The sequence below is a fragment of the Antrostomus carolinensis genome, unplaced genomic scaffold (assembly GCF_000700745.2).
Source record: "Antrostomus carolinensis isolate BGI_N321 unplaced genomic scaffold, ASM70074v2 scaffold27589, whole genome shotgun sequence".
NCBI lineage: Eukaryota > Metazoa > Chordata > Aves > Caprimulgiformes > Caprimulgidae > Antrostomus > Antrostomus carolinensis.
Genome location: NW_010338966.1, coordinates 8924 through 24004, shown reverse-complemented (window position 1 = coordinate 24004; position 15081 = coordinate 8924). Strand labels below are relative to the sequence as shown.

Below are 15081 nucleotides of genomic sequence, written 5' to 3'. Positions count from 1 at the left end.
AATGATGAGAACTGAACACTTATCTGTGCTCCTAATAATAGAGCAACACAGGGGTAAATCAGGGAAACAAGTGTGCGAAAATAATAGCAAATTGTGTGATGGTTTTGGGTAGATATTGAACATTTAGGAAGGCAAGCTTGGATAAACAAAGAAATACAAGGATAAATACTGGTAATACATATTTTGGAAGAACATTGTTCTAAGATATTAAATACTGAAAGTTCAGGAACAAGAAGTAATACAGGCACTGGAGAGGCAGAGTGGGTGAAGGAATTATGCAAAGATCTGCAGCTGCTGGAAAGAGGTTTTGGAGTGGCTACCAGGCAAGAATATGCAGAATCACTTGCAGTTTCCAGGGGAAATGCAAGGGGAGGAAGATAGTGTAATGATCTAATGGTAGACAAAGGAGCTAATAGAACCAGCAAGGCTTCTGCAAATATATCAATATTAAAAAAAATAATACTCGAATGACAGTAGATTCCATTAATAAATGAGGAAGGGAAATTAATTAATGACTTAAAAATGGCTGAGACACTTAACTTCTTTGTTAGGTCTATCTTCAAGATGAGAAACGTATAAATGGAGTTTGAATAATAAGTAAGGGGCAAAGACGCTGTTGGAATCGCTACTGATAAAGACGTGTTAATGGAGAACTTGGAAAATGCAAACAAAGTTAACGGAAGTTCAGGGAATTAGATAACCCATTTGATGAACCCAGATCATTTATAGAGAAAAAAAAATCATGGCTAATAGGGAATATAGCTAATGGGCAGAGTGACCAACCCAGCAAATGTAAATCCTAGCAGGGTAACTAGACAAAAATACGAAGAGAGGGAAGAAGAGGGGTTATTGAATGCAGTGGTTCCCATGGTGTCCCTTGAATTTGCAGATAAACTTCTTGTGACTTTGCTTCCTGAAGGATAAAAGACCCTTGAGCAGTGATCTGGATGATTTCTAAAAATATATGTTTTGTTGGGGAGTCATTTTTCAAGCAAAATCTGGCTTGGTTCATGATTAAAGGGACAGGATGGGCCATGCAGCTAGGAAGCAAAACCTTTTGCTAAAATGCTTTAAGGTAGGCACTAATATTTGGGTTTGCTCTGCATTGTATCTTGTACACAGCTGGTGTCACATAAATAACAGGTACCTGCCTGTAGGTAGTAGCAATGTTTGGGAGGAATCACAGAATCACAGAGTTGTAGGGGTTGGAAGGGACCTCAGAAGATCATCTAGTTCAACCCCCTGCTAAAGCAGGTTCCCTTATATTAATTTTTATATGCCTTATATTAATATTTATATCTGTAAGTCGATAATAACAGTTGTGATTGCCACACGATTATACATAATACATATGTTTACATAATTAATAACAGCATTAGAAAACATTCACTTTTTACTTAATGATGAACAGATTGATTTTGTTTTTACATAGGTTATTATTTCCCCTGCTAAATGGAAGTGTGAGTTGTCTGGATGGATGTCAACCATACCCATCTCACTAATTTTCCTGGGAATTTGGTAGTGAGTTAATTCTCCAGCATGGCACCAGCATAGCAATACACATTGCTAAATGGAAGATGTTATATTGCCACTTCTATTACCTTCAAGATAGGTTCCGTTCCTTGTTGGGCTGGGGGTCTGGTGCCGCAGGCCAGTAGATGATGACCCCTCTGAAGACATCTGTGCAGGACGATGGCTACAGGAGGAAGAGGAGCCCCCAGCAGTACGTCCATCTGCAGGACTCTGCCTCATGGCGTACATGGAGCTCATGCAACCAAAGGCAGAATCGGCAGGATCCACACTGTACCGCTTCATGTTTGCAGGATCAACCAGGTAGTCCTCAGGTACAACCGTTTCTGCTTAGGAAGCCAAGACAGAAGAGAAAAATCAGTAAAACAGAATGAATTTTAATTCAGATCTTGAATAAATAAATAAATAAACAAATATTTGCCAAATCTTGTATTTATTTATTTATTGGCAAAAAGTTTAACTCCTTTTCCAACTTTCTGTAAAGAAAGCTGTCTCCAGGAGGCATCCTTGCTGAGAATTAAAAAATAATGAAGGGAAGCACACCACTCAGAAGTCAGTAGAGTCACAACAGGGAAACCACAGCTTGATGTGACCCATTGGTGTCCAGCTTACAGCAATATTCTTCATAAAGTCCTGGGCCACTGACTGGCAGGTCCCATTTGCCTCATGGTGCTTCCCAAATAACACCGAGACTGGAGGATTGTGCAGCTATTGTTTGCTTTGTCTTTCATTTTAAAACATTAAAGTTGAAAGGAAGAAGACAGAGGAAGACAACATGACAGGCAGTATGTTGGGTTCATAACACCTGGCAGGCAGTAGGAGGGACTGAAGGTAATAAAACAAAGTGATCTGGTTGCAATTACCAAAATTAACCAGAAAATACCCTCAACTGCAGACATCATCAAGCCCAGTATCACACAAGGAGAAGAGGCTTGATGGCTGACAAGGACGCCCAAGGGTTGTCATGGGCAGAGATGAGTAAGTCACTCGAACCCGGCTCGGGTTCAGACATGTGTGCCAGCATCACAGATGACTGCAAACCATTACTCTTGTTCCTTTCCTCTGCACTGCACTCTGTACATCATGTAGAAGCTAAATACCTTGCTTTTCAGACTCCTCCAAACAAACCAAATTTTGCACTTACAGACCTATTTTAGAGACTTATATTCCCCTTTGCTTGGGGGTCTAATGCACAGGCACAAGGCAGGTCTAGCCCCAGGTTTTGCAGTACACAGACTTTTTTTGCCAGTTCCCATCAGACCTAGGTCCAGGTCTGTATTGCTTTGCTATCTGGACTGAGATCTCCATGTCTCTGTCATTGTTCTCCTCTGGCCAGTCCCAATCTGTTCCCAGCAGGCCTTGATATCCCAGCTCCTTCGTACTCGCCTTTTTTGTGTTCACAAAACTAGTCAAAGCTCTTCCTCCTCCTCATTCCCACTGCCCTTCTCCCTGCAAAACCATCCCTCCTCTCACCCAGCCCCATGACCTTCTCCTCCACTCTGCCCTCTCCTCCACCACCACCACCACCACCGAGCAGAGCCCCTGGAAACCACTCTGAAATCCAAACCTTCACGTGACCCCTACAAATGCTGGAAACCTGCACTTTAGAGATTCCCACTCTCACTGGATGAAACAAGGTGTTAACACCTGGCAGGCAGGGAACCCCTAGGTTAGGAAAGTGCCTCCTATTGCCCCACAACACTTCTTTGAGTTGTTGAAAATGCCACTTTCCTCATCATGCATACTGTCCCTCCAGAGACATCTGAGCAGGGTGAAATTACCCCCATGGCCCTGCCTGAGCAACACTCTCCTCCTGACCTATTTGGTAGCCTTATGGAGTAACGAGAAGAATATATGCAGTAATTTATGCTACAAGACCCCAAACCCATTGCTGATAGATGTCGAGTCTGTATATAATAGTTTCCCTTTTAATTTACATTTTTACTCTTTTGCTTCGAAAAACCCCACACCTTGACATCTGTGTACAGTAGTGGACATTAAACAAGCATGATTTAGTTTGCAACTCAGATACTCAAGAGTTGTGCCACGCCAGCATCCTGGCTCATGTGTCAAGCCACAGTGCAGATTTCTGTTACACGATTGCCAGACTTTTTATTTTCATGCTGCTGTCTTTTAAAACTTTGTCCCATTCTGGGCTAAGGCTGGATTTGCCATAAGACAAACATCAGATCTAAAGGACAGATGTCAATGTGAAGTTTCCTTACTTTTGGGCACCTGCCTTTACAACTGCAAGTAACATTGCTTTAGCAAGGCTTTTTTTCCCTTATATAATTTGGATGGTTACAGCATGCATTCAGGTATCCTGCTGCTTTCTACCAGGGATTTCTGAGCTTGATTCTCACACAAATACAAAGAGGGTGTAATTCAATTTAATTCAACAGAGTTCAGCTAACGTAACACTAGCATAAGAGAAATGGGAATCAGACACTCTGAACCTCTCTCCCTAGCCTCCAACAGATGCCAAAATTGTATGGCATTTGAGCTAAATACCTTGCTTTTCAGACTCCTCCCAATAAACCAAAGAAAATCCAATCAAGTCTCCTCATTCAAAGGAATTTAATTACTGTGTAGAACACTTGCAATAAAAGCCTCTTATGCATAGAGAAGACAGCTCTTTCTGCAGCATCCTGCCTGCACCGCGTGGAATAATTATGCCTCTTGTGAATCATTACCTCTTTATTCCAGGAAAAGAATGCTCTTTTAATATGATTACAATATGAAGAAGATACAGACTATCAAAACAACAAACAGCACATTAAAACAGCCTTGATAAATAAATGGCATATAGCTTTTATTACTATGTCTGTAAATGACTCCAAAATTTATAAGCAGACACCAGGGATTTTTTGACCAATGTCAGGCTCCCCCAGTAGTCTGTGAAATAAGACGTGTGGATGAAGTCTCCCCATGGAAGGACACCCATGAGTTGTGTACGAGACTATGGCGAGGAGCCAGACGCTGTCAGTTCTGTTCCTGACCCTGCCTAAGACTCTTTTCTTAATCTAGATCAATTTATTCCACATGTCTCTGCTTTGGGCTCAGAAATGGGAGTAATGATGCCTATTGTCACAGACCAAGCAGGAGCCTCAATTCATTACTGTTTGAAACATGCCCCAGTGAAAGGTGCTCTGGGAATGTGAAAAGTCATATTCATGTCTTCATTGGACAGAGGGTAGCAGGGATCATCTCACAAGCAGTCAGGTTTCTAAGCAAGCCTTTTCAGAGCTCCTGATCTTCAAGTTGACATGAGCAGTCAGTAGATTACAAGAGCAACTCATCAGAGTCAGCTCCTCCTGACCAAAAGAAGTTCATGATGAAAGGCAGGTCACAGTTAGATTAGGAAAAAGGAGACTGTGCATTCAAGTATGTGTGGTTACAGGTTTTAAATCATACAGTTTTAAAAGGTCAGCTTCCGTGTTCCCTGCTGAGTGCAGGCTGCTTTGTAAAACTGCACGAGCTGATGCACCTTGAGCAACCACGTCGCCATGAGCCCATGTCCTGCAATGTTCTGTGTACCCCCAGGAGAGACCCGCATATGGGAGGGAAGAGGCAAGCAGGCCCGGGGGACTTTCAGGGCACAGAGAAATCCATTATGCCCCTGAGGGGTCACTCAGTCCCCGGTGACACTTCAGGGCAGGAGAAGACAACTGCATTTCATGACCACCCTCCCAGCAGCACAAAAGGAGGTGAAGGTGTCTGTATGGGTTCACCAAGGATCAGCCACACCTGACGAACCTGATTGCCTTCTGTCATAAAGCAACTGGATTTGTGGGCAAAGGGAGAGCAGTGGATGTCATTTGCCATGGTATCCCACAATATTCTTGCAACCAAGAAGAACTTTATGGTTGGTATGAGTGAGAAACTGGTAGGGTACTGCAGGGGTCTAACGTGGCATCTGAGTCTGGTCTCTGCAATACCAGACAGACATGAACAAATGGGTGAGTTCAGCAGAGGACCATCAAGATGCCTGGGGCCTGGAGCACTTGCCCTGTGAGGAGAGGCTGGGGGAACAGGGCCTGTTCAGCCCGGGGGAGAGGCAGCTTGGAGGTAGGAATGTAACAGCAGCACAGCAGCCCCCCAGGATCCATGGGGAGGTCACCAAGAAGATGGAGCCAGGCTATTCACAGATGTGTGTGGCAGGAGAACAGGAGACTACAGGCAAAAACTGAAATGAAAACTTCAGGCTGGACGTAAGAAGAAACCTTTTCCCTGTGAGGACAGCAGGGCAGTGGCAGAGGTTGCCTGGAGAGAGACTGTGAAGGCTCCGGTAATGGAGTTTTTCCAGATACAACTTGACAAAGCCTTGAGCAACCTGGTCTGGCCCCATGGCTCATCCTGCTTTGGGCAAGAGGTTGGACCAGAGACCTACTGGGGTCCCTTCCCACCTCAATTGTCCTTGGATCCTATGACTGACATCTTCTCCACTGCAAGAAGCAGCCACAGAGGGTGAGAGAGGATGGTGGCAAGGGCTCCTATGAGGGGTCCAGGGCTCCTTACAGTAGCACAGAAGGCAACAAGAGGGGATGGGCTCCACTGTCCAAGAATTACAAAAGACTCTGGAAGCTCTTTGTGTTCATATTTCTCCAGCTCCTTATTAGTTTGTACCACAGAGAAGCTGCATGAGTTGGGGCTCCACCAATGATGCATATGAAAATATCTGCATTTTGTAAGATCCCAGAAGGCCTTGTAAAGTGTACGGCTTTCACAGCTACTAATCCCACTTTGGCCAATTAGGGAAAAGCATGTTTTCTAAGACAACAGAAGAAAACATAACTCTCTATGGAGGTTTAAAATGAAACAGTTTCATAAATCTGTAGTTTAGCCCTTCTGTATTCTGTTGCACTTTTACATTTTATTTTCTAGGTAGTCAGCAGAAGGGCACACACTAGTGAGAAATTAGTACACAATGTTTTAAAGCAGGATTTATAAGAAAGCTGCTTTGAGCCTTTGCTTTGAGCACAGACAGTAGTCTCCTTTACAACTGTGCACCACCCAGAGATGCTCAAGCCATTTTGGCATAGTTTTCCTTTCCATGAATGGTCCACAGGCAACTGGACTGACAAACCCAAGGCTGTTACATACAGCACATCTTAAAATGCAGCAAAGGTGGAGAGAAAATAATCAGCTGCTTTCCCAGTTTTAAAATGCACGTTTCTTTAGCTGAATTTCTTTAAAGTAGCAGCCTGTATGTTTCCTAGCCAAATTCCTGAAGATGAAAACCTGCACAGCTCTGGAGTGACCTTGGTCAAGTTATCTGTCATCTCTGGACCCCAGTTGTTCTTAGGATGAAGAAAAGTACTTGTTTTGTCTCTCATCTCTGTAACATGTTAAGTCCTTTGCCTCAGCAGTATCTGTATGCCACTACGGCGTGCCACATGGATGTATACCTCATGTTTGATGCAGAACACGTACAATGGACCTTTGGTAGTGTCTGGGAATAGACGCACTCCAGAAACACAAAAAATGATGCTTCTCTCCCTTTACCTGTCTCAGGCTCCCTTCCCTTATAGACCCCCCTGCTCCTCCCTCTGTTCTTTCCCATCATCTCTTCCTACTGCTTTGTCCTTCATATTCCCACCATCTTGACCTTGCTCTAATGCTGCTTTCCCACACCAGCAGCTATTCTCTCATTTTGCCAGCTATATTTCTATCTCCCTTTTCTGTTTTCCCTCCTCCCACACCACTGACCTGCATAGCCATTTCTTCCCAAGGCTGTTCCCCTTCCATCCATCTCGCACTCTTATTCATCCAGCTTTCCCTTTCCTGAGACCCCCATGCTCTTCTCTGGCTTCATCCCCAGATTGCTGCTGGGATAGCAGAGCCTAAGCTCAGGGCAGTGAACTGGGACTGGGGTCCCCATTCCCAGTCAACAGGCCACATCCTGCACAGCCATGGAGTGGCTGCATCCAGCTGAAGGGGCACTGATGGAAACCCGCATCCCGACCTCTGAGCACACCAAACACTGATCCACAAACCAGCGAGATCCTCTTTTACACACCAATAGCTTCCCAGGACAACTGCCCTTCCTTCTAGACCAATACTTTTTTGTCATTTTGTAACCTTTTATTCCAGCATCTGCAATGCTTGATCATTTGTATTTGCTCTAATTAAATTCCCCATTAACTTATTTTCCTCACAGTCAGTATATTTCTTTCTTTCTTTCTTTCTTTCTTTCTTTCTTTCTTTCTTTCTTTCTTTCTTTCTTTCTTTCTTTCTTTCTTTCTTTCTTTCTTTCTTTCTTTCTTTCTTTCTTTCTTTCTTTCTTTCTTTCTTCTCTCCACCCCTACTCTTCCTTTTTTGTGTCCTATTCCTCATACTGTTTAGTGATGGCCTTTGCCCTTCGACCCATCCTGGTACCTTTTTAAGTGCTACCATATATTTTCTATAATGGGTTGACCAGATGTGAACTCCATATTTTAAGTGGCATGATATCATAGCTTCCTCAGACCTCTCCTCTCCCCAGCCAGGATCAGCCTTTTCTCATCTCCCAGTAATTTTGAGAGGAGCCAGCCACTGTGTCAAAATCTTATCGAGAGACTCCTTGTATGGTTTTATCTCCACCTGTATTTTATAGTCCCTGACCTTGGCTCCAGCTCCTTTCACAAGGATGGCATTTGCCCTATCAGGGAGGCAGTGGGGGGGAGAGGGAGGGGACAGTTTTAGGCAGCTGTGGAGGTTAGAAACCCTGCATCTCAGCCTTCATGGAAGGAAAAATAAAAGTGAGGAAACACAAAAAGCAGATGCAGAAATGCAGCAGGAAATACTTCAGGTGAGTTTAACCATCAGTTCAATCTGTGAGCCAGAGAGGGAGAGAGCAGATAGATCTTAACAGTATTTAAGAGTGTGAAAGATGTGTCTTTGTTCTGAGCTGCTATCTTCTGTTTTAACATCAGCTCTTAAAAGATTAAAAAATAACTTTTTCTGTGTCTGCCAAAGAGCTTCACACATTTCTATCCACTCAGAAATGGACCATGGACCTTATCTTCTTTGTAGCTTGAGCCTGCATACATCTATCTAAAGATAAGAGCTTCCTATGATGGATTAAGACTTTCCAGCTCTGCCTGCTGTGATTTACTCTGGGATTACAGCACCAGCCCATTCCTTTTAGCTCCATTGCCCGTCCAGGCATGCAGCACAATGAAAATATGATGTCACCCTTTAGCAGGTGCTTCTACACTGTGTTAATACCACTCTCTGGTGCGTGCATCTACACCCTCCACAGCTGGGCAAGGGCCTGACCTTTTCCACACCAGCCCATGGCTGCCACAGTTCTGCTGGACATGGAAAGCATTACAGGGAGCAACATCTGGTTCATGGCAGCGGAGCTGAGCTGCTTGCTGCTTGCCAAGGCAGAGTGTCAGGGAGACACGTCCCCAAGGAGCCACAGCATCCCCGAGGCTGCTGCAGAGAGGCAGCGAGTGAGCAGGTAGCCCAGGGCATCCACCGACAGCGATTTAGTGCTGTCATGCCAAGGAGCCACAGCATCCCTGAGGCTGCTGCAGAGAGGCAGCGAGTGAGCAGGCAGCCCAGGGCATCCACCGACAGCGATTTAGTGCTGTCATGCCTGCGTTTTTGGTCTACAGGATAACTTTTCCATGGGTTATAGGAACACACAATTGCATCCACAGGGGAGAAAAACGGAGGCTACTCGTCAGTCAGAACAGGAAAATGTAAATAAGCCTCATCCACTTGTGAATGTAGATATTCTGAACATTGAAACCATGGTCATAGGCTGGAGATAAACCCTGCAGTGAATTCTCCAGGGTTTAGTCTGAGGCTTTACTGCAACATGTATCATCTCGCTGTGTCCTAGCTGCTAAAAAATATTTGCCATAACTGAAATGCCAAATCCCCGAAGGAGAAGCTGCCAGTCAGTTAACATCAAGAACTTAAATTTTTTAGAGAATTTTCCAAAATCCAGTGTTGTTCTGATTGCAAGGACTTCAGCACCGGCAATTTTTTTTTCATTATTTAAACAATTTCCCTTGGGAGTTTGCAACCCAGACAACAGCCACATTGTGTTTAATGCGGTAGAACCAGGGAATGAAACTGGCTGGGAACAGATCAACATGGTTTTATTGTCCAAACTCAGTAAAAAGGTAGAGCAAATTCACAAGCTAGCTGCTGACAAATATATTAGATTTGATAATAAAAGGTACTCGTGTGTATAAATAACCCATCAAGGATTTTTTTTTTTTTTAAATGTGCTTGGGGATGATTGAGTAACTGTGTTGCAATGGAGAGATTTCAGTCCTATCTTAGAGCGTGGGCAAATTGTTTAGGCACTGCATACCCACAAGAGAAGGCAAAGGGACTTCAATGACATAGGGATCCATCCTGTAGAAAAAGTCTTCCTTTGGTCTCTTCCTCCTGATTTCAGATCTGCTCCTCCAGTGTCTTCCCTTCTCCCTTGCCTTTATGTTACACCAAGGTGTACATCATGAAAAGGAGATTTATCGGGGTTGTATAGTTCTGTGTCTTAGTGCAGCAATAGTTCTGCACTGGCCGAGGGAGATGGGAGAGGCTGTGATCGATCTTTTTAGTCTTCAGTTTCTAGCAGTACCCAGAGGGGCTTTTCTATCGGAGTACTTTCCAAGGTACTCCATATACTTATAAATCAGCATTGATAAAAGTCACAAAAAGCTGTATATAGAATAGACTAGATGAAAATAACTGTGTTATTTGAAAATTTCAAGGTGTTATATACTGGGGTTCTCTGCAGCTGAAGTACTTGGTACATTTCTGTTCTGCTACCACCATGAGGAGTTTCCCTGAATTATATTGCTCAGTACTGGCTTAAAATATTTAACAGCAATTTTTTGTTTTAAAAACAAATAATATGAGACACAAGAATGAGATGTCTAAAGTGTGGCAACTGCAAAATAAGTTGTGTTTGCCCATTAATAACAAATAACCTCATCCAGAAATTAGGTAGAACACACATAAAGCATGAGCCTGTACAAGTGTTTATATGTAGGCATAAGATCTTTTCTAAAGTCTTTGTTTCATTTCTCTCTGCCCAGTGCTGCAGCTCAGCTGGAATTCTGATATTTCTTCTGGGATTTCTTCTGCCATATGAATACAAGGTAGCTGGTCCCTAAAGCCTTAGCTCCCCCTCACAAATCCTTTCTTTTTCTGCCGCCTTCGCTGCTGCTTCTGATGTCTCTGGCTGACCTTTGGTCCCAGCATCTAGGAACTCACAAAATCCACTTTCTCAGGTAATTTTATCTCTTCCTCTCTCCACAATCCCACAAAGCCAGTTTTCCTTCACGCCTGTGTGCCGCACCCCATCCCAGGACTCACCTCCAGCTTCACTACATTCTCCTTAAGTTTGGCTTCTCTGCTGAAGTCTAGAAAGCCACTGTCGCCTTTTTGCTTAAATTCCCTCTGTAACCTTACCTCTTTCGTGAAGAAACCCACCATAAAGTACCTGATTCCCCAACCTCCATTTGCAGTGAGAGGTGAGGATACATTTCTCTTGCCCAGCTGCTGGTGCTGCAACTCCTCGCCTTGCACCCCTACCTTTCTCACTGCTGTCTAGGCCAGCACCATCCCAGCACAAACACCAAACTGCGCATCACTGCCAACAGTTTGCTTCTGTTACTCTCTTAATTGCTATAATCTCCTGCTCTGCACTCATTTTGCCAACAGATGAATGTTCTTCAGGCAGATGCTGTGTGTTACTACTTTCCAAAAGGCACTTTGATGTACTCTGTATAATTACCACAAACAAATAAATCCTAAGGAGCTGGGGAGCACTGTTGATTAAACAGGGACCGAGACTTTTCAAGAAAAAAATAGGGTTTTTTTCCATAGAACTGGAAAAGCCATTGTGTGTGGGCTTCCATTTATTTTGAAGTGAACTGGGAAAGGATAAACAGAAGGTAGATAAAGACAGATAAAGGAGGAAGAGCCTTTTAAACTTTTAATCTAAAAGGCTAAAAAGAAGAGCAACATGGGGGAGAAGAAAAATTGAGCTGAAAAACTGAAGAACAAGCAAACTAAGCAAAAATCAGTGACGTCCCCTGAAAAAAATTCTGAATCTGCTTTGAAACCTGTCAAATGGCAATAACTTAAACACAAGAATTCCTTTTCCCCCCTTTCAGCTGGCTCTGCTTCCTCCCATGGAGGTACAAGCCCAGGCCCTGCCATATGTAAGGGACCAAAAGAACAAATGGTTTGTCTCAAACATCCCATTGTAAAAAGTCTAATTGTCTCAAAGGATGAGCAGCCTTGCTGATAAAAGAGATGAGCTCACACCTTCCAGTTGCAAGACTACAACTGTCTGTTGAAGGACTCCCTTGCCCATAAGAGGACGTGTGAGACACATCAAGGGACCCACAACCGATCCTTTCTGATAAGAGGCCTAATGGTCTCAGGGAAGTGCAGGGTGGATTCTGCACAGTAACAAGGGGCTGCAAATGAGGGACCCACAAAGTAACCCAACGACTCCTGCATGGTAAAAAGATGGTTACCACCACCACTGCTTCCAATGCAAATAAGGGAGACACCCTCCACCACTTTTAATGCAAGCATTCCTGACACATAAGGGTAACATCAATATAAGTTTTTAGTGTTGTTAAGCGATCACTAGTTCTTAGTATTGATATAAGTTTTTGGTATTGCCAAATGATAGCAAGCTTGATAGTTATTGTTTAGTTCACTGTTAGTGGTTGACATTGCTAGTGTTTGCTAAGTCACTGTAAGTTTTAGTTTTGGCAGTAAGTGTCAGTAGTGTGTAAGTTTCCTTCGCCAAGTCATTTATATTGTGAGCTTTCATTGCCAAGTCATTTATCTTTCGTAACACCGCTACATTTTTTACAACACTTTTTAATAGACTGTAGTTTAGTAGAACCTCTCAAAGTAATTGTCGTTGCTACCACTCAAAGATCCAAAAAAACCCTCCCCCTAACCTGAGCAGAACAGGACACCATAGGTGCCAGGTACCAGGCAGTCCCAGAAGCAAGATTCACAAAACACCAGCAAGTGTTCATCTCTCTTCCAAAACATTTCTTGTTTTGTTCACTGTCGTAGCCAGTCTTTCTATTACCCTGGCTGGGACAGCAACCCAGCTGCAAGGAGCTGCACAGCTAATTGCCCACGGCTTTCATGGGCTATCAGAGCCTACACTGACACATCCCATGCAGATCCCAAGTGATGTTATCTGATGTGGCTGGAACTGGCACAGGGTAAGGATCCTGAGGATCATCTTTTTCCTCCTTCCTATCTATGAAAGATCTGGTGGATCATGCTGACTAACACACATGTCATTTGCGGGGGGGGGGGTAGATTTTTCGTCATCAGTTCTGGCCTGTGGCCTGCTGATCTGATTCCTTGAAACATGCTCATGTTGGATCACAGAAATGTGTATCGATATTTAATGAGTTTAGGAATGGAAATTCCTGTTTCCACTTTAATTTAAGCTATTTATAATCAAAGCCCAGACTTGTAACTTCAGAAATCTCCTAAAGGAATTATATAGCTCTATGGAAAAAGAAAGTTAAAGCTAAAACTGAAGATAAAACAAAGTTACAATCACATGATTTACCTGACTGGGACTCTAAAAGAGTGCCCATGCTTCCTTCACATGACTGTGCATGTAAAGCTTGAATTAAGTGTTTGTACCCAGGGGTATTTTTACTTTAGTGGATATGATCTCATCCATCATGCTTCATGTATTTACATCCATCATTTCATCCACTTTCATTATGCATACCGTTTGATATGGAAAAATAAAGCATCTCTTTTCCCTTCTTTATATTATATTACATAGCTTATCTCTCTCTTCTAACCTCCATGGTTGCAAGCCAGGCAAACTCCAGCACTGTTGGTGCCTGTGCCATGGCTCTGAGCACATCCTAGGCTAAAGGACAGAAGGGCCTTTGGGCTTCTCCTCATCTGCCACTGGGAGCAGAGTGACCACGCCCCTGGGGGTAGCTTTTCAAAAGGGATAGGTTTTCTTGCACCTTCTCAAGACTATGGAGGTAAAACAGCCTGGCAGAAGCTGGGAAGGAGTATTTCCCTTGGGCTGACCGCTGGAGGGATGTCTGCTTGTAGCTTCATCACTCAACATCCACAAGGAGATACAATTTCATAAATTTAAAGGAATAGACAGGGACTCTCTCTTCATTTGGGGGTAAGCAAACAGTAATCACACAGCTCAAAGGTCAGAAGGGTCAATTTATCCAATTCTGCCAATTCTATAGAGTTCAGACAAGTTATATCCCAGGTGAATTTCATCTCTCCCATCCATCTCTCATTTTTCTTCCTGCCAGGATTTGCCCTTTAGTGTACCTTTCATTAGTTTCTTCTGGTCTAGGTTTAAAGGGCCTGAATGCTAAAGCATACTCTACTACCACCTTCATGAAACCCTTCTACAGGAGCATTGCCTGACTGTCTCTTTTCTTTCACCCTCTCACTTTTACTTCCTACCTCTTGTACCATGCTAAGCTGTTCTCGTCCCTCCTCAGGTTTCTGAATGACAACAAGTTGCCTCTCTTTCTGCTCTGCCACAGAGTTACCACCCTGGACACCTCATTTCAGGAAGCTAGTTCTGGGGATGGCATTCCAGATGCAGGCAGGACCTCAGTATGGGGGTCCTCGGTGGGATGCCCTGCCCTGCCCTGCCCTGCAGTTAGCTGGGTTGGGTCTGGAGACGGAGGAGGCAACCAGCCTGCTGATGGATGCATGGACTCATGCACCCACGGAAGGAAGGAAGGAAGGAAGGAAGGAAGGAAGGAAGGAAGGAAGGAAGGAAGGAAGGAAGGAAGGAAGGAAGGAAGGAAGGAATGCCTGCAGCCATCCCACCCTTTCTCTGCTCTACTGCAGGCTCTGCCATCAATTCAAATGCCCCAAAGACCAGAGAAACTTTTTATATTAGGCTTTGCTGTGGCTGGATGGCTTCTGCAGTTCCTCTGCTCCCTCTTTAAGAGTGACCTTAATATTTTATTTATTGTTTAAAGGATAATGTACATGGTAGAGGAATATATGAGGCAATAAATGGCCTTTGCAGGTAATTAAATGCTGAAGAGAGCTGAAGCCATTGATAGCCATAAAAGCCATTTATTCTGAGTGTGCTGAGAAGCCAGAAGCACTGTTCCACATAACATGCAACAAGACAAGATTAAACAAGCCACGGTACTAGAAAGGGGAAAGACAACATTTTTCTTGCCCTCTCTGGGCTTGAAATTTCTGAGCTGCTGTTTATCTGGTGCTTGGAACAGAAAATATTGATTGCAATAATATGTGGTTTTCTATCATGTTATTTTTTTTTTTTCCTAGCTATTTTAGGTTTTTTCACATGATGGCAAGAATTATTGCCCTCCTTGGACAGATGCTCAAATAAAGGCACAGCATGGAAGGGTGACTTGCCCGCACAATCAATGGGAATATCTCTGACAAAATCCAGCTCCCAGCCTAGTGTCCTGCCTACTAGTCACACCCATACAGTGCATTGCTACAGTACTCCTCGTACCGGCTTTTCAAGTGCTTGTAGATAGAAAGATCCCACTTTCCCATATATAGAGGCAC

General features: G+C 43.7%; 1 protein-coding gene across 1 annotated transcript in view; it reads right to left on the bottom strand.

Moving 5' to 3' along the window:
* Nucleotides 1–1601: 1601 nt before the first annotated feature.
* SCML4 (Scm polycomb group protein like 4) overlaps nucleotides 1602–15081 on the bottom strand; it is a gene marked incomplete at both ends in the record, with an annotated part of 21489 nt that continues 8009 nt past the window's right edge. Inside the window, one exon of the mRNA XM_010175656.1 lies at nucleotides 1602–1859. Within this exon, the coding sequence (XP_010173958.1) occupies nucleotides 1602–1859 (258 nt within the window). The remainder of the gene's footprint in view (nucleotides 1860–15081) is intronic.